The sequence below is a fragment of the Geotrypetes seraphini genome, chromosome 4, assembly GCF_902459505.1.
Source record: "Geotrypetes seraphini chromosome 4, aGeoSer1.1, whole genome shotgun sequence".
Classification (NCBI taxonomy): Eukaryota; Metazoa; Chordata; class Amphibia; order Gymnophiona; family Dermophiidae; genus Geotrypetes; species Geotrypetes seraphini.
Window position 1 is genome coordinate 318,619,408 of NC_047087.1, and position 20,229 is coordinate 318,639,636.

The 20,229-nt window shown below is 46.3% G+C and overlaps 1 protein-coding gene and 1 non-coding gene across 4 annotated transcripts in view; both read right to left on the minus strand.

The window, feature by feature from the left end:
* The window catches only part of EIF3A (eukaryotic translation initiation factor 3 subunit A), a 330,727-nt gene that overhangs the window by 45,775 nt on the left and 264,723 nt on the right, over positions 1 to 20,229 (minus strand). Inside the window, exons 19-20 of one of the 3 annotated variants that reach the window (XM_033943256.1) lie at positions 12,389 to 13,399; positions 12,081 to 12,256 (exon numbers count right to left, since the gene is read on the minus strand). In XM_033943256.1, coding sequence (XP_033799147.1) covers positions 12,081 to 12,256; positions 12,389 to 13,399 — 1,187 coding nt within the window. Of the gene's footprint in view, positions 1 to 12,080; positions 13,400 to 20,229 lie in introns of all 3 variants that reach the window. The other 2 variants (XM_033943255.1, XM_033943254.1) reach the window with 2 other exon arrangements.
* LOC117360154 lies at positions 812 to 930 on the minus strand. Its single transcript, XR_004539366.1, has one exon. It is a non-coding gene; the product is annotated as a 5S ribosomal RNA (ribosomal RNA).

Consider the following 20,229-nt stretch of genomic DNA (forward strand, 5'->3'; position numbering starts at 1 on the left):
AGAAATAGTGGTACCATCCGAACTGACACCCCATATGACGGAAATAAGGAATAGGAATCCCCGTTGAACAAGGCCTGCAACATCGCAACTGCAAAGCTGAAGCCATGACCACAAGGAATCCCATGGACAACCGCACAGCTCTTTAGAGCCCCAAAGGACAAGGCTAAAATGAAGCCATCGGTAACTTAGAAGAAGTACGTGAATGAATCACACCAAACCGGGCTTTCTAAGAAGTGCATGAATATACCGCCTTCTCTTTAGGAACTGAACTACAGGAAGCTGAGAAGTCAGCGAAGGGCCATATACCTAGTTCCTGTAACAAGCCAAGAATGGTAATTGAAGCTGAAGGGAATTGAACGCTATGCCATCGGCAATATACCTGTGCTAAAAAGGAACTCAGGAAGGGTGCAACTGTTGAGAAGTATTCAAGAAAGGAAACACCTCCAAAAGGAAGCAGAAGCCACAGGAGAAGACGTCTGTAGCGCCTGGATAAGAGAAGAAACAACCTGCTTCGCATTACCGTCACATGCCAGTCAAGACTGCTCAAAAGCTAGGTCGTAATACCAAAGTAGTATGAATATCCATGTTGATCTCAATCAAGGAGAGCAAAGTCGGAGATAAAAGGAAACTTCTTAGTCCGGCTGTCGAAAGGCTCAACAGATCCACATAGCAAGGATGGCGCAGCCAAGCCAGAGATTGTACCAATACTGTGCCCCTAAAGCGAGCTTGAGATGGCAAATCCAAGCTATCATCAGCCAGGGGAAAACAGTGAAAAAGAGAAACCAGAGGATTTTTTTTTTTTTTTTCTTCAATCCTACAGCACCTGGTATTCCCAGGTGGTCACCCATCCAGGTACTAAACAGGCCCTATCCTGGTTGGCTTCTGAGATCAGACGGGATCGGGCACATTCAGGGTGGTATGGCTGTAAGAAAGAAGCCACACTGTTACCCCCTTTAACTCCCACTTCCTGTGCCCGCCTAAGAAGCTAGGAAGCATGGAATTGTGAGACGAGGCCATGAGGTCAAGTTCCAGGAGATCTTATTTCCACCACAAGAAAAGTGGAACACCTGAGCCAAAATTCCCAATAACCAGGATGTAGAAGATATCACTATAACTAACGTCTACACTTCTAGAGCGTACGCAGTGCTGTACACAGTAGCATCCAATAAATGAGCTATGCTCAGATTTCGCAGAGAGAAAGACTAACCAAACTCTTTTCCTGACCTGAAAAATGATCGGTCAACCGAATAGAAAGATGAGGGTCCACCCATCGAAGTAGAACAACCACTGTACCTGGCAACTGAGTACATCACCTACTGCCCAAGCTGCAGAGAAACACCCCCATCATAATACTGACTGAAAGGGCCCTCAGCGGCATTCCGGAAGAATGGTCTGAAGCTCCAGAAAGGAAGCCTGACCATGCTCAAGAGTAGAAGAAGGAACCAGAACTTAGTCGCTTCTGAAGACCAGACTCCTGAAGCTGAGGATGGAAGCCACCGAGCCCCCCAACCCGACAGTCCGGAATAGTCGGTGGTCATAAGCTAGTCCAGGAAAGACCGAGGCATGCCCTGGAAAGACAATCTTTCTGAGCCCCTAAATCATACAAAGCTATGCAGGAGAAGCCTAGCAACTAATAGGAGCCCAGAGATACCGAGAACCACTGGAATAAAAGCGGCTGCTGAGCGTTAGAAGGGAAAGCAAGCCGAGGTTCCCAGAGGGGTCAGCAATATGGATGCTAGAACCTGAACAGAATCCCATACTCTTAGCCATGGTAAGCGAAGAACGCCAATCTGAGATCGAGACTCCACACTCAAGGCTCTGGAAAGAATTACAAGTCTCTCCTATAAGAATAACAGCCTCAACCCGATATGCCTATAACTAGTATAGGAAAAAAGAGCACTGCAAATATGAAGATGCGCATGCAAAGAAATGAGGAAAAGAAACCACCCGCTTCGTGTCAGTCAAAAGACCCGACTGGAAGTCGTCCGAATCAAGCAGGCAGTCAAGCATAAATCAGACAAATCGCCTGGCAGTGCCAACGAACCCTTGGGTAGGTGAAATGGAATGTGCCCCAAACCGAAAGCGCTGCTCCGAGAGAGGCAGGCCAACCTAGTGCAGACTCAGAGTCCATAGAGAAAATGTAAATATCTTCCCAGGTTGACTGCAGAAATGGGTAACCCTGAGAAACTAATGCAGCCGAATGGAATCCAGCCTGCCCAAAGCCTCCATCTTGGCCACCCACTAATAAGTGGTACCCTAAGAACTACAAGAACTGTCCCGAGGACCAGCCACACTTCAAAGAGAAACGCAACACAGAGAGACTCTGGAAACGTGAGGAGGATGCAAAGGTGCAAGCATCCTGAAAAAAAGTTCACAGCTCCCTGACCTGACATTAAAGCGACTACTCCTTCATGAGAAAACTGTCAACCTGGAAAAAGAACACCGTCTTGCGATGTGAAGGGGAGCATGAGGACATTCAGCAACCTGCCTGAGCTTTACGCAAGCAAAGGAAAGACAAGGCGCACCAGGCGTAAACCAGAAGCAGCATACGCCTCTCCAGAGAAACGAGCTGTACCTGGCCGAAAACAGACCAGGTTTCCACCCCAAAAGAGAGCGTAAGGGGAGAATTCATTGGGCATACAGTGCCAGCTACCCTACGACCTCGCAAGCAGAGGATCTTGCCCTTAGGGATCAGCCGCCACTAGACCATGCTTCTAGAGCGGAAGGCCGTCTAGCTTTTTATTTTTTTTTTTTAAATAGACTTGAACCTTCGCCTCTTCTTTTGGAGCCATATCAGCTCTACTCCTTAGCTGGGGCTTGAACCTCAGCTCCTTGTTACTAACCCAGCACACAACCCTTGCGCCCCCAGGTTTTCACAGACAAGCTGGCCCACAGCAAGAAGAAAAGAACCATCAGGCCTCAAGAGAGACTCTCAACTCGGAATTCCTGCAACTACCCCGCAGAAACCAGTCTAGAGCCCAAGCAGGCGGACGCAGCACCCAGGCAGAAGGCCTAAGGAAACCTCCAACATCGCCGCACGTTATCGGAACCCCGAGTGAAGAAATGAACCACACGAATGATACACTGGCACGCCCTTGACACCTACTCCACCTTGATGTTCGCTAACCCTTAAGGCAGCAAAACCAAGCGTAGGCAGCCAAACTCAGGGCAGAAACTTAATGTGGAAGTGCCTAGGGATATAAATGGACAGCCCCCAATAACAACCAGTTGCCTATTCTTTTTTTTTTTTTTGTTAAGAGAAGCATGTGGACAACACCACAGCAAATGGAGCACTGCAATACGGGGCACAGCTGATTTCAAACAAAAATAAGCCGCGGTACACGCTTAAGTTAGCTGTAGGACATGAGTCAATGAACCCCGCGGCGCTGGGGGCCCAAGCGCGGGCACTTTCCTGCCAGAATCAAAACTGGCTGGCTCCCCCAACAGCGCTGTACAAACAGACCGGGAGCTCATAGCCAAAACCGCAGCACAACGCTCCGCAAAGCAGACGGCGAGGCCCGCGCTGAGAACGGCAGCCGCCCAGAATAACTCTCCGAGTATTGCAGTGCTGGCGACCCAAACTCGGACTGTTTCAGCGCCAAATATAGGCCGGCTCCTAGAACATTGCCACTCACACCGGACTCGGAGCCCATAGCCGAAGCGTATAAAAAATGCAAAACACACCTCGGGGAGGAAAGGGGAAAAGGCGCATGGCTCCCAACAGTAGGGGAGCACAAGCTCGCACCACCCGCGCTATAGAACGATTCAGCTCCAGTTCAGATAATGTATAACACACCCGGAGCCGTCCTCACAATTTGCAGCCATATCGAGAGCCACACAGTTACATTTACCCATGGGCCGTGGCAGTATCAAGAAACAATGTCCCCGAAACTACCAACCCCACAGCACAAGCGCTAGAGTAAGAAAAAGAAGCGCTCCTTAGTTATGCGCAGGAATACAGAGGCCACCTACCTCACTGAAGCAAGCTCATACAAAAACATATTCCACCACAAAACAAAACTGCCATAGTCAAAAACCCACAGCTCTCACACAACCACAAAGTTCAGAGACCAGTAGAATAAAACACATACTCACAATCTACTGGATAGTGCCGGTAGACGCCGGCAACACCTGCTGCCCAGCACGAGCAGGGCAAAAAAGTCAGCTGTGTAGGCCCCCTTTTTTTTTTTTTTTTTTAAATGGGAAAGAAGAAAAATAGGGACCAGGGCAGACCCTCTATCATTGGAGGGAGGGTGAGGCAGGGACAAGGGGGGGCCCAAGTGTAACCTCTAAAGCCGGCACCGATTAGCCGGACACCCCTGTCTCACTGAAGAGCAAAAGCTCAACAGGAGAAACAGAATGGCAGTCTCACTGAAGAGAAAATCTCAACAGGAGGTAATAAAGTTCCAGCCACAGCCAGAATCCAGGAGCTAGTTGAATAGCGACTTCCACCTGCTTGGAGATAGAGAATACTGATGAGACAGGAGGAGTGCCAGCAAATAAGTACACCTGTTAATCAGTTTCTCTATCTCCACCTGCTGGTAGAAGTGAGCTATCCCATTGGTCTCTGGATTCATCTGCTGCTTTGCTAAGGAAACATTGATTAAACACAAATTAGATATGGTTCTGGACGATGAGAGGCTGAGGGATCCCCACCAGCATGAATTTACAAAGGGAAGGTCCTGCCAAATCAATCTAATCAGCTTCTTTGACTGGGTAACAAAAAAACTAGATAAGGGAAAGTCCCTGGATGTAGTGTATCTGGACTTCAGTAAGGCTTTTGATAGTGTCCCACACCGCAGATTATTGAACAAGATGAGCTCGCTGGGACTAGGAGAAACATTAACTACATGGGTTAAAGACTGGCTCAGTGGCAGACTTCAAAGAGTGGTGGTAAACGGCACTCCCTCTGAAACGTCGGAGGTGTTCAGTGGAATACCGCAGGGCTCGGTCCTGGGTCCAATCCTATTTAATATCTTCGTAAGGGATGTACCTCAGGGACTTCAGGGTAAAATTGCATTATTTGCCGATGACGCTAAATTATGTAATGTAGTGGGCGGAGGTACCGTACCCGACAGTATGACACAGGACCTACTTTTACTGGTGAAATGGTCTACTATTTGGCAGCTGAGCATTAATGCCAAGAAGTGTAAAGTTATGCACCTTGGTAACGGAAACCCTTGCAAACATACACTCTGAACGGCGAGACCTTATCTAGACCTGTTACAGAACGGGACCTGGGAGTAATCATTAGTGAAGATATGAAGGCTGCCAATCAAGTGGAGAAAGCTTCATCCAAGGCTAGACAAATGCTGGGTTGCATCCGGAGAAGCTTCGTCAGCTGAAAGCCCAAAGTGATAATGCCACTTTACAAGTCCATGGTGAGACCACATCTGGAATACTGTGTTCAATTTTGGAGGCCACATTATCAAAAGGATGTGCTGAGAATGGAGTCGGTTCAGAGATTGGCCACTAGGATGGTCTAAGGACTCAAGGATCTCCCATATGAAGAACGTCTAGGTAGGTTGCAGCTATACTCTCTCGAGGAAAACAGAGAGAGGGGAGACATGATAGAGACGTTCAAATATGTTACTGGCCGTCTGAAGATGGAAGAAGACATCTTTTTCCTTACAGGACCTACGGCGACAAGAGGGCATCCGCTAAAAATCAGGGGTGGGAGATTTCATGGGGACATTAGAAAGTATTTCTTCACCAAAAGGGTGGTTGATCATTGGACTGATCTTCCACTTCAGGTAGTAGAGGCCAACAACATGCTCACTTTTAAGAATAAATGGGATAAACATGTGGGATCACTTTGAGGAAGTGCTTAGGGGGGTGGGTTATCCAAGTGAACAGTCTTGTTGGGCCGTCAGCCCTTTTCTGCCGTCATACTCTATGATTCTCTATGGGGGGAAGTCATTGCTTGGAAGCATGGAATATTGCTATACCTTGGGTTTTGGCCAGGTACTAATGACCTGGATTGGCCACCATGAGAATAGGCTACTGGGCTTGATGGACCATTGGTCTGACCCAGTAAGGCTATTCTTATGTTCTTATGGAGCACAATGAGCACTTTTTCCCCTGAAAAGTGCTCATTGCTCCATACGTGACCTAGCTAGAAGAAAAGTGCCAGTTAGTTAAAAAATACAGTAAAATACAGCAAATTTAAAGGAAAAGCAACCCTTCAGACCGGCACTACCTCAGGATTTTTTTTTTTCACAGAACAGAATCCCTGGCTCTCAAAACAATATGCCTTACTTGAATTTGGGGCAAGGCTTACTGCTGAGGCACCTCTAAAAAAATGTTGGGGAGGTGGAGGAAAGGGGGAGAGGGACCCAGCATGCGACCCACAGAGTATGACACCCCCAAGGTCGGACGGACCCACAAACAGGGTCCACCCAAGCTCAATCCAGCACCAAAAAGGGAACAAGAAGCCCTAAACAAATTCAAACAGCCCTACCAAGGGAGATGGGCACAAGTCACTCACACCTGATGGAGACTGAAAGAAGATTGAGGGATTAAGGGGGAGTCTCCTATTATGTACAGTTCCAGAGTTTTGTTTCAGTCTCAACCTGTAGGTCAAGATGAGATATATACCCCGTCTATAAGATTTTCAACTATACTGGTCTGGAGAGTTGCTAAGAATTTGACATTCTGTGTTAAAGAAAAATGAGGAATTTTCAAGTGTGGAACTCTGAGCCATCAAAGTTCCTATTCCTGCAGAAGAAAACTCTAAAGGAAATCCATGAATGTATGATGCAAACACTGAGTGACAAATATCCATCATACTCCACAGTGAAGAAGTAGTGTGCAAACTTTCAGCGTGGAGATAGAGATCAAAGATGCAGCAAGGTCTGGGAAGCCTCAAATGGTGTCAACACCGTGTGGCATTGACCGAGAGAACCCAAAACGATTTGCCCTTCAGCGACGTCTGGAACATTAGCAACACCAACCGGATGGCTCTGGTCTCCAGAACATTGATCGACCAGGACGCCTCCTCTGGAGATCAGCTGCCCTGAGCCAAATGACTGAGACACTGAGCTCCTCAACCAAGGAGACTGGCATCTGTAATAAGTACCGTCCACTGAGGCTGTGATGAACTAGCCCCCCAAAGAGGAACGGAAGAGTCCAGATCGTGCATCTGAGGTGGTTGAGGAGCTCAGTGTCTCAGTTAGGACCCAAAGTGGTGAACTGGGTTAGAAACTGGCTGTCGGACAGATGCCAGAGGGTGGTGGTTAATGGAAGTCGCTCGAAGGAAGGAAAGGTGACTAGTGGAGTCCCTCAGGGTTCGGTGCTGGGGCCAATCCTGTTCAATATGTATGTGAGTGACATTGCTGAAGGGTTAGAAGGAAAAGTGTGCCTTTTTGCATATGATTCCAAGATTTGTAACAGAGTAGACACCGAAGAGGGAGTGGAAAATATGAAAAAGGATCTGCAAAAGTTAGAGGAATAGTCTAATGCCTGGCAACTAAAATTCAATGCAAAGAAATGCAGAGTAATGCATTTGGGGATTAATAATAGGAAGGAACCGTATATGCTGGGAGGAGAGAAGCTGATATGCACGGACGGGGAGAGGGACCTTGGGGTGATAGTGTCCGAAGATCTAAAGGCGAAAAAACAGTGTGACAAGGCAGTGGCTGCTGCCAGAAGGATGCTGGGCTGTATAAAGAGAGGCGTAGTCAGTAGAAGGAAGAAGGTGTTGATGCCCCTGTACAGGTCATTGGTGAGGCCCCACTTTGAAGTATTGTGTTCAGTTTTGGAGACCGTATCTGGCGAAAGACGTAAGAAGACTTGAGGCGGTCCAGAGGAGGGCGACAAAAATGATAGGAGGCTTGCGCCATTAGACGTATGAGGAGAGACTGGAAGCCCTGAATATGTATACCCTAGAGGAAAGGAGCGACAGGGGAGATATGATTCAGACGTTCAAATACTTGAAGGGTATTAAATTAGAACAAAATCTTTTTCAGAGAAAGGAAAATGGTAAAACCAGAGGACATAATTTGAGGTTGAGGGGTGGTAGATTCAGGGGCAATGTTAGGAAATTCTACTTTACGGAGAGGGTAGTGGATGCCTGGAATGCGCTCCCGAGAAAGGTGGTGGAGAGTAAAACTGTGACTGAGTTCAAAGAAGCGTGGGATGAACACAGAAGATTTAGAATCAGAAAATAATATTAAATATTGAACTAGGCCAGTTACTGGGCAGACTTGCACGGTCTGTGTCTGTGTATGGCCGTTTGGTAGAGGATGGGCAGGGGAGGGCTTCAATGGCTGGGAGGGTGTAGATGGGCTGGAGTAAGTCTTAACAGAGATTTTGGCAGTTGGAACCCAAGCACAGTACCGGGTAAAGCTTTGGATTCTTGCCCAGAAATAGCTAAGAAGAAAAATTTAAAAAAATAAAATAAAATAAAAAATTTAAATTGAATCAGGTTGGGCAGACTGGATGGACCATTCGGGTCTTTATCTGCCGTCATCTACTATATTACTACAACATCCCCCTCTCTTGCTCCTCTGGCTCCTTTTGCTCCTCTCTTGTCTATCTCTGGGACCCGAAGCTTAGACCATCACCCCCATCCTCCTTTCTCTCTCTGCCTCTCCCTGGAACTTCACGCTTCTCTCTGGACTCTGTAAGGCAGGGAAACTGCTTTGCTCTCTCCTAAATTGTAATGCTTATGAATATTACTTTTTTGTAAGCCTATTTCTATAATATATTCTTTATGCAATCACCTCTGGCTGTGCTTCTCATTTGAGTTTACTTCCTGGTGAATCTTCTGTGAAGGTAATGAACTCAGGACCTGGTGTTTGTAAGGGCGCCTCACATAACCCCACCTAACACTGTGGGGGGCGCTACCAACCTTATACTTTCCTTGCGTAAGGAGAAGGGCCCGGGCAGGCGGCGGAGGGGCCTTCGGAGGAGTCACAACCCCCCAGGCGGGCACCCCAAAAAGATTGTATGTGCTGAAAAAACGGCCCTGGGAAGGAAAAGAAGCTGCCCCTGATCAGGGCAGTATTGACAAAAATCAAGCAAATGCCCCCCCAGGCAACGTCATCCCGCAAAGGCGGGTGAGAACGGTCTTCAAGAAGATGGGGCACCTTAGAGTCAGTCAAGGCCTGAACCAGCTTGTCCAAATCCTGCAATTTTGTGATCTGAAACTGAACTTTAAGAAAATGTTGAAAACACAATTATTTGTTAATGCCTTCATGTGCTAATGCTATTTGCTGCTGAAGCCTTACCATCCTGTAAATGTTTTTATGGAATTTGTCTTTCCATCTTGGATGAATTTGAAAAAAGGTTTTAATAATACGACTATTAATATTTTATTGTGTTGCATATCATACATAGCATCCGAGAGATAAGCACCCAGCTCAATCTTAGCAACCTCCTGATCCACCAAGGACCAGTCATCAGACTCCCGGTCAAGAACACGAACAGGCCACCAGACTGCCACAAATCACCACCTGGACCATCAGGGCAGCCATGTCAAAACTCTTCTTAAAAAGAGATTCCAACCTATTATCCTAAGAGTCCAAGGCTGAGCTGCCTTCAACTGGCACTGTATGCCTACGTGAGATGGACGAGACCACCGCATCAACCACAGGAGACTTCAAGGTATCCCTATCCCCATCAGGAATGGAATAAAGCTGAGCCATGGACTGCACCAAATGAAAAGGTGCTTCCGGAGCCCTCCATTGTGCATGCACTATATCCCGAATATCCTGATGCATAGGAAAAGAACGGGAGACCGAATGGATCCCCCAAAGTAGGAGGTCCACCACACACGAAGGCTCCTTTGCGTCTTCTTCAAAGTGCAAAACTGACAAAACCCCGAAGAATAAGTTCCTGTAGCTCTTCTCGCTGAAAAATGTGCACCGACGCATCCTCACCAACTGGCATCTCTGAAAAACATGTGTGTTATCCAGTCCCCTGAGAGGATCTTGGAGATCCAACAAGGGGCTCAAGTCCTCATCAGGTAAAAACATATCTGCAAACAGAAAATCCTCGGCCCAAGTGCTTATTGAGAAAACCGCTATAAGGGAAATAAAGTGCAGATTAGCAATAAAAATCAATTAAACTCAATTGAAGGCTTCCCTTCAGACCAGCACTGCCTCAGAATTTTCTCCCCCCCCCCAATATAACTAAGTTACACTTGAACAGACCCCACTGGCTCTCTAAGCTATATGCCTTGCCTGTATTTGGTGGCAAGGCTTGCAGCTGAGGCACCTCTAAAGTACAAAAAACTTGGAGAGGTGGGGGAAATGGGGGGAGGGATTCGACCAGTTACCCCTGAGGTTGGCCAGAACTAAGCTCAATCTGGCACAACAGGGACAAGAAAACAAAATCCAACAGACTGCACAGGCTTACCACCTCCACCGGCTAGAGACCGAGAACAGACTGATTGTACTTGAGACTGCACAGCCGACTTATACTACAGCCAAAAGTTTTTGTCTCAGTCTCCACCACTTGCTGGTTGTGGTGAGCTATTACCCATCAGGAACTTTATCAGCCGAAAGCCTGAAGTCATACTGCCGTTATACAGATCCATGGTGAGACTACATCTGGAGTACTGTGTCCAGTTTTGGAGGCACATTACCAAAAAGATGTGAAGAGAATGGAGTCGATCCAGAGAATGGCTACTAGGATGGTCTCACGACTTAAAGATCTCCCATATGAAGAACGTCTGAGCAGACTGCGCTTATATTCTCTCAAAGAGCGCAGAGATAGAGGGACATGATAAAAACATTCAAATACATCACGGACCGCATTGAAGTAGAGGAAGAAATCTTTTTTCTTAAGGGTCCCAAGGCGACAAGAGGGCATCTGCTAAAACTTAAGGGGGGAAGATTTCATGGTGACACCAGGAAGTACTTCTTCACCAAAAGGGTGATTGATCGATGGAATGGTCTTCCACGCCAGGTGGTTGAGGCCAGTAGCGTGCTCGACTTCAAGAGACAATGGGACAAACAGGTGGGGTTGCTACAGAGTTATGCTTAAAAGATGGATTCTCAAGGGAGGGAGGGTTCTTGAGTGGGCAGACTTGTTGGGCCGCCGGCCCTTTTCTGCCGTCATACTCTATGTTTCTATCAGTTTTTCTGCTGGTCTGGAGGGATGATAAAGAAGTTATATTTTGCTACCTTCAGCTTATTGTTTACAAAAATGTATACAATAAAAATGTAAGGATTAAAACAAAAATATATAAATAAAAAAAGGCATATAGCAAATTTAATTTTGGAGCTAAAGCCCTCAAATTTAGGTACCCATCTGCTCAACTGATGCTTAGCTCATCTGAGTTAGGAGCTGTTTTACCAACCAGTCCAGAAGCTGCATAGTCTGCCCTTAATCATCTGCTGGAGACAAAGATATGCTGAGCATCTAAGGCTGCATGCCCCATGTTCATATGGGACAAAGCATGAAGGACTTTTTTTTCTGTCTCCATCTACAGGTTGACAGGCACAGCTTACTGGTTCTGGACTGGTCTGGTGAGGATGTAAAGGAACGGAGGGTTAAGCAACTTCCCCAAGATCACGAGGTAGCAGTGAAATCTGAACCCATCTTCACTTCTCCATCCACTACCACTCTCCTCTGCAAAGTCCCTTGGTGAGCTTGTTAATTCTGCATTATGCAAAGCAATATTTTATTGTTTTAAACCTGCAACCTTGTAATTTTATTGAATAGTCTTTCTCTATTATAAAACAAAAACATAGTGAATAACTGTCCATTTACTTTCTACAAATCTGTCATCATTTCATAGACTTCATTCTATCTCCTCTTAGTCTCACCTCATATGGCTTTTGGTATGTAGCAATCCTGCTCTAGACTGCCTCCAGCCTTTTTATACCATTTACAGATATAGACTCCATATGTCCAAGTTGGAGAGCACTTTTGTTATGAGTCTTTTCCCATACAAAGATAAACATCAAGTCCCTGTACTTTTTCTAATGTTATTTGGTCTTAAGAGCGATCTATCCCCTAAAATAAATCACTTAAAACAGTAGTAAGAACTAAGAAATAAAACAGATTCCATATAGTAAAATACATGTCCAAGCTAGAATAAGCATTTGAGTCATGCAGACCAGAGTGATTACCTGGTTTTCCAGTTGGCTTCCATGCTGCAGGTCTCCTGTCATCATCTGCACCTCGCCAAGACCCCCGATCATCATCACCAAAGCGTCGAGGTCCCCTGTCTTCATCGGCACCTCGCCTGGGTCCCCTGTCTTCATCGGCGCCTCGCCTGGGTCCTCTGTCTTCATCAGCGCCTCGCCTGGGTCCTCTGTCTTCATCAGCGCCTCGCCTGGGTCCCCAGTCATCACCTCGCCGGGGTCCCCTGTCATCACCTCGCCGAGGTCCCCAGTCATCGCCTCGCCGGGGTCCTCTGTCTTCATCAGCGCCTCGCCTGGGTCCCCAGTCATCACCTCGCCGGGGCCCCCTGTCTTCATCAGCACGCCTAGGTCCCCAGTCATCACCACGCCGGGGCCCCCTATCATCATCACCACGCCTGGATCCCCAATCATCACCTCGCCTGGGTCCCCTGTCATCAACACCTCGCCTGGGTCCCCAATCATCACCTCGCCTGGGTCCCCTGTCATCATCAACGCCTCGCCGGGGTCCCCAATCATCACCTCGTCGGGGTCCTCTGTCATCATCTGCGCTTCGCTTGGGACCCCAGTCATCGCCTCGTCGGGGTCCCCTGTCTTCATCAGTGCCTCTCCTGGAGCTCCAATCAGTGCCTCGTCGAGGCCCCTTGTCTTCATCAACACCTCGCCGGGGCCCCCTGTCTTCATCAACACCTCGCCGGGGTCCCCCGTCTTCATCAACGCCTCGCCGAGGTCCCCCGTCTTCATCAATGCCTCGCCGAGGTCCCCTGTCTTCATCAATGCCTCGCCGGGGACCCCCATCTTCATCAACGCCTCGCCGGGGACCCCCATCTTCATCAACGCCTCGCCGGGGACCCCCAGATTCATCAACGCCTCGCCGGGGACCCCCATCTTCATCAGCGCCTCGCCGGGGACCCCCATCTTCATCAGCACCCCGCCGGGGACCCCCATCTTCATCAGCACCCCGCTGGGGACCCCCATCTTCATCAGCACCCCGCCGGGGACCCCCATCTTCATCAGCACCCCGCCGGGGACCCCCATCTTCATCAGCACCCCGCCGGGGACCCCCATCTTCATCAACGCCTCGCCAGGGCCCCCTGTCATCATCGCCTTGTCGGGGTCCCCTGTCATCATCGCCTCGCCGGGGTCCCCTGTCATCATCAACGCCACCATGTTGGGGTGTTTCCCTGCTACTCTTAGGAACAGAAGTCTGTTCGTTGTTATTTTCTTCATTGACTGTGGACTGGGGTTGGTCACTCTCTTGGCTATGTGACTTTTCTTCATCACGTCCTTCTCCATGTAGCTTTTCCCTAAGAGAAAAAAATAAGCAAATTGACTGAGAAGGCTCAACACAGGATGGCTTAATAGTCCAACAGCAGTGTTGTTCATTGCCTTGGAGGAGACGCACAATCAATTCCCAAATCAGACTCCTGATTCAAAGGCTAGCTGTGGCTAAAGTGTAATCTGAAGACATACTGAGCCAAATCGACGAGTTAAAGAGTGATAAGTCACCTGCATCAGATGGTATACATCCTATGGAACTGAAAGAACTCAAGCATGAAATTGCTGATCTGCTGTTAGTGATCTGTAACCTTGTTGCTAAAATGGTCATGTAGTACCTGAAGATTGCAGCGTAGCCAATGTTATACCGATTTTTAAAAAGGATTCCAGGGGTGATCTGGGAAGTTACAGACCGGTAAGCCTGACTTCAGTGCCAGGTAAATAATGGAAACTATTACAAAAAAAACAAAATTACAGAAAACAAGCAAGCATGGTTTAATGGGACAGAATTAGCATGTGTTCAGCCAAAGGAGGTCTTGCCTCACCAATTGCTTCATTTCTTTGAATGTGTGAATAATAATGTGGATGAAGGTGAGCTGGTTGATGTAATGTATGGGAAGATTAGGTTCTTACCTCAATCTTCTTTCTGGTAACAGGGCATACAAGTCCCAAATGGGTTAACTTCCTCTAACCGTGAGCTGTGCAGAAGGAATCATCTACAATTTCTTTAGTTCTGCCTTCTTCCTCAGTGGGTATACTGCTGTACCAAAGCAGTCGATAACCACTAAAATAGATATAAGGAGGGGTACAGGAAACTTCCAAAAAGACATTTCTGTTCTGCTCTATAACAAGTTATAATTGTCAATATTAATCAAAACATATCATATAAAACAAAGTGGAATAACCAAGCCACCTATCTGAGTGCAAACGGCACTAAAATTTCAGGAGTTTGTATACTTTCAATTGCATTTGCAATGATAATATCATCTTATACTCATAATACTTGACTGGTATGAGAAGATCTCACGTTCTGGATAGACATACTTATCTGAGACAGTAAGCAGGTGAATAATTACACTGACGGGGCGGGGCATCAGGACCCATACACTTTTACCAGAAAGATTATCATCGAGGTAAGAACCTAATCTTTCATTCCAGTGCATTGGGCATATGAGTCCTAACAAGTGGAATGTATCAAACCAGTCCCTTGAATCTAGGGCAGGACAGATGAGCCTGCCCTTAACTCTGACGACCCAAAAGCAGCATTCTTTTGCGCTGCTACATTCACTCTATAAACTTTGTACAGGTATGAAGTGTGGAACATGTAGCTGCTCTACAAATCTCCTCGGACAGAATTGCCCAGGCCTCCACCAATGAAAAAGCTATGCTTCTGATGGAATGTACTTTCCGAGATATTGGCGGAGTGTAGGAGAGGTCTAATGGTTAGAGCTGCTGCCTCAGCACCCTGAGGTTGTGGGTTCAAGCCCAGTACTGCTCCTTATGACCCTGGGCAAGTCACTCAACCTTCCATTGCCCCAGGTACTATAGTTAGATTGTGAATCTGCTGGGAAAAGATAGGGAAAATACCTCTTACTAGTTAATGTGGTGTAAACTGCTTTAACATCTGCAAAGGTAAGGCACTATATCAAATAAAGACAACCATAATCAATGTATGCTGATGAAATCGCCATGTGAATTCATCTGGAAATAGATGCCTCAGACACTGGCCTGCCCAGCCTGGTCATATTAGATAGGACAAAACTATGATCGGAGAGCCAAAAGTCATTAGTTTCTTTGAGACGTGTAGCTCCGCATATTTAGCAAATATGAATAAGTATGAAGCAATATAAACCATATATATCTTCAATATAAGATTTTCTATTTAGGTCATCAGATATGCTTTCCGTATCTTGATCATTTTTAATCAACAGAAATACATGCATAGTTTAAGCAACGATTTTGTAGTTTTAATCGTTACTTAGAATTCTTCACTGACCCAATTTTGTGTGCTTTACTTATGCGCTTTGTTTATATGTTTTATTCATAATGCTTCATTTTTAAAAATAATTTATTCTTTATTGAATTTCAAATTTTTATGATCACAAATCATATTGAAAATAACAGTATCACTGGAAATAAGTTCTTAATAAAATACAAAGGAAAATATAATATGTTTCTACTGTACATTAGTCCACAATACATGGAGAAGGAGTTTACAAATAGTAAGATATTGTTACTTCATCATAATTTTAAAAAAATTCAAGGAAAAAAAAGAGACAGCCTGAAGTGAACCCAAAATTCCCAATTATGAGCGTTACACTTGTCTATTGATAGGGGTACTCGTCACCACTGCATTATCTACAATAAATCTAGATAACTGTGTGGACTCAAAGAAAATATACCTAATCCCTTTAAAATTAAGCAAACACTTGCATGGAAATTGCACCCTCTTTTTCTGTGTTATTCTAGAAATATCTGGGTACATTCTAATTTTTTTTATTTGGAAATGTAACATCTTTATATTTAAAAAATATTTTTTATAACCACTCTCTATCTGAATCAAGTGCTAAATGAACAAAAAGTGTTGCCACACTAATTTGTTCAGACTCTGATGTTTCAAGTATATTTGTCAAGTTCAATAAATCTAATTGTGGTTCTCATTGGTCTTCCGGAGTCGTCGTCTTTCCCAAGGAAATATAGTAAATTTTTGAAATAGGTGGAAAAGAATTTTGTGGGACTTTCAGAACCTCCAGAAGATATCGTTTAAACATGTCTAATGCTGAAATTGTAGGTAACTTAGGAAAATTAATCAATCTTCAATTCTGTTTTCTTGTTATATTTTCCAACACTTCCATCTTAAAGTTGATATTCCCATTTTCTTTTATTAGGAGCTGGTTTTGTGCTCCCAAAACCTCATACTTTTTTTCCTGGTCCAACACTTTATTTTCTAGTTTGTCCACTCTTTGTTGCAACTTTAATGTCTCAGAAAGTACCCCAGAACAATTAGTTGTTAACATTTGCATTTGAATTCCCAGGGATAGTTGTAGGTTAGAAATAGCTTCACAAATTGAATTTAAATCAATAACTGGTGGTTTAAGCAATGGCGTTAAAGAACAATTAAATTCCATATCTTTGAGTTCCACAGTACCTGTAGGAAATTTTTTCAGCAGTGATTTGTGCACCTCTCCTACCATATCCAAGGTTTGAACCCACAACCTCAGGGTGCTGAGGCTGTAGCACTAGTCACTACACCACACTTTCTTCCCTTGAGGAAGGAACGTGCAGAAAGAGACTCCAGCTTTTATAACTTTGAGGAACAGTTCACTACATGAAAGTAACTGCAACTCTTTTCGCGAAGGTGAAAGCCACCAGAAAGACTAATAAATGTAAGATCCATTAGAGGCCTCCTGCAAAGGCTCACATGGAACTTTACGGAGACCCTGCAAAACAATGTTAAGGTTCTATGACGGAAAAGCACAGTTACTTACCGTAACAGGTGTTATCCAGGGACAGCAGGCAGATATTCTTGACTGATGGGTGACGGCACCAACGGAGCCCCGGTACGGACACTTTTAGAGTGATTGCACTCTAAGAACTTGGAAAGTTCTAGAGGCCGCACCGCGCATGCGCGAGTGCCTTCCCGCCCGACACAGGTGCGCGGTCCCCAGTTATGATAAGCCAGCTAAGAAGCCAACCCGGGGAGGTGGGTGGGACGCAAGAATATCTGCCTGCTGTCCCTGGATAACACCTGTTACGGTAAGTAACTGTGCTTTATCCCAGGACAAGCAGGCAGCATATTCTTGACTGATGGGTGACCTCCAAGCTAACAAAAAGAGGGACGGAGGGAAGGTTGGCCATTAGGAAAACAAATTTTGCAAATCAGATTGGCCGAAGTGTCCATCCCGTCTGGAGAATGCATCCAGACAATAATGAGATGTAAAAGTATGAACTGAGGACCAAGTGGCAGCTTTGCAGATTTCCTCAATAGGAGTGGACCGGAGGAAAGCTACAGATGCTGCCATAGCTCGGACCCTATGGGCCGTGACAGAACCTTCCAGTGTCAGTCCGGTCTGAGCATAACAGAATGAAATGCACGCTGCCAGCCAATTAGACAACGTACGTTTAGAAACAGGATGTCCCAATTTATTCGGATCAAAGGACAGAAAGAGTTGGGGAGATGATCTGTGGGGCTTAGTACGGTCTAAATAGTAAGCCAGAGCCCGCTTACAGTCCAAAGTATGCAGAGCCTGTTCTCCAGAATGCGAGTGAGGTTTCGGAAAGAAGACAGGCAGAACAATAGATTGGTTGAGATGGAATTCAGAGACAACCTTAGGGAGAAACTTTGGATGTGTACGCAGAACCACCTTGTCATGATGGAAGACTGTAAAAGGTGGATCCGCAACTAGTGCATGTAGCTCACTGACCCTCCTGGCAGAGGTGAGAGCAATAAGGAAAAGTACCTTCCAAGTGAGAAACTTGAAAGAAGCGGTAGCCAAAGGTTCAAATGGAGGCTTCATTAAGGCGGAAAGAACCACATTGAGATCCCAGATAACAGGAGGGGCTTTAAGAGGTGGTTTCACATTAAAAAGACCCCGCATGAACCTGGACACCAAGGGATGAGCTGAGAGGAGTTTTCCATGGACTGGCTCATGAAAAGCCGCAATAGCACTGAGGTGGACTCTGACTGAAGTAGACTTGAGACAAGAGTCAGACAAAGAAAGAAGATAATCCAACAAGGTCTCCACTGCAAGGGAAGTGGGATCATGATGATGGAGAAGACACCAGGAAGAAAAACGTGTCCACTTCTGATGGTAACAGTGCAGAGTGGCCGGTTTCCTGGAGGCATCCAGAATTGAACGAACAGGCTGGGACAAAAGAGTATCATGAGAAGTCAGGCCGAGAGAAACCAAGCTGTCAGGTGCAGAGACTGGAGGATGGGATGTAGAAGGGTCTCCTGATGCTGTGTAAGCAGAGAAGGAAACAGTGGAAGAAGAAAAGGTTCTTTGGAACTGAGTTGAAGTAGAAGGGAGAACCAATGTTGCCTGGGCCACCTCGGAGCAATCAGAATCATGGTGGCTCGTTCCCTCTTGAGCTTGAACAAGGTTCTTAACATGAGAGGCAGAGGAGGGAAAGCGTACAGGAATCGATTGGACCAATCGAGGAGAAATGCATCTGCTGCCAGACGGTGAGGAGAGTAGAGTCTGGAGCAGAATAGGGGCAGCTGGTGATTGTGAGGAGCTGCAAAAAGGTCTATCTGAGGAGTGCCCCACTGAGCGAAGATGGACTGCAGAGTGACAGGATCGAGTGTCCACTTGTGAGGCTGGAGAACTCTGCTGAGCTTGTCCGCCAAGGAATTCTGTTCTCCCTGAATGTAGATAGCTTTCAGGAATAGATGGTGATCTGTGGCCCATGCCCAAATCTTCTGGGCTTCCTGGCACAAGCTGCGAGAGCCCGTCCCTCCCTGCTTGTTGATGTAGTACATTGCAACTTGATTGTCTGTGCGTAGCAGAAGGACTTGAGGAAAGAGAAGATGTTGGAAGGCCTTGAGGGCATAAAACATCGCTCTGAGTTCGAGAAAATTGATGTGATGTTTCATCTCCTGGGCCGTCCAAAGTCCTTGAGTTTGGAACTCGTTCAAATGAGCTCCCCAAGCATAAGGGGAGGCGTCGGTGGTGATGACAAGTTGATGAGGAGTTAGATGGAACAGAAGACCTCTGGATAGATTTGAGGATATCAACCACCATTGTAGAGACTGACGAAGAGATGATGTTACAGATATGTGACGTGAGCAAGGATCCATTGCTTGGGACCACTGGGTAGCTAGGGTCCATTGAGGAGTGCGCAGGTGCAGACGAGCAAGTGGTGTGACATGAACTGTGGAGGCCATGTGACCCAAGAGTATCATCATTTGCTTGGCAGAGATGGAACGTTGTGGAAGCACCTGCTGACATAGAGATTGAAGCGTTTGAAGACGGTTGGATGGCAGAAACGCTCTCATGAGGACTGTGTCTAAGACTGCTCCAATGAATTGAAGTCTCTGCGTGGGGATGAGATGAGATTTGGGTAGATTGATCTCGAACCCCAGCAAATGTAGAAATAGGATGGTCTGGTTGGTGGCCTGAAGTACTGTTTGAGATGAATTGGCCTTTATCAACCAATCGTCCAGGTAAGGAAACACCTGAAGGTGGTGGGAACGTAGAAAAGCAGCCACCACAATCAGACATTTGGTGAACACTCTTGGAGAGGAGGCTAGACCGAAGGGTAGCACCTTGTACTGGTAATGACAATAATTGATCATGAAGCGTAGGTACTGTCTGGAGGCCAGATTGATTGGTATGCGAGTGTATGCTTCTTTGAGATCGAGGGAACATAACCAGTCGCCTTGATTGAGAAGAGGGTAAAGAGTGGTTAAAGAGAGCATTCTGAACTTCTCTTTGACTAAGCATTTGTTGAGATCGCGAAGATCTAGGATAGGTCTGAGATCTCCTGTTTTTTTGGGGACTAGGAAATAACGGGAGTAGAAACCCTGCCCCTTTTGCTCCGGAGGAACTTCCTCTATGGCGTTCAGAAGGAGGAGGGATTGAACTTCTTGAAGGAGGAGGGAAGACTGGGGAGTGTGCAAAGCAGACTCTTTTGGTAGACTTGAGCCCGGGAGGGTTTGAAAGTTGAGAGAGTAGCCGTGGTGGATGATGTTGAGGACCCATTGGTCCGAAGTGATAACTTCCCACTGGCTGAGGAACAAAGAAAGACGACCTCCTATGGGTTGAGGCAGGAGTGGTGAAGGTTGGATGCTGGCTATGCCCTGGAGAATCAAGTCAAAAGGGCTGAGTCGGTTTTTGTTGAGGAGGCTGCTTGACAG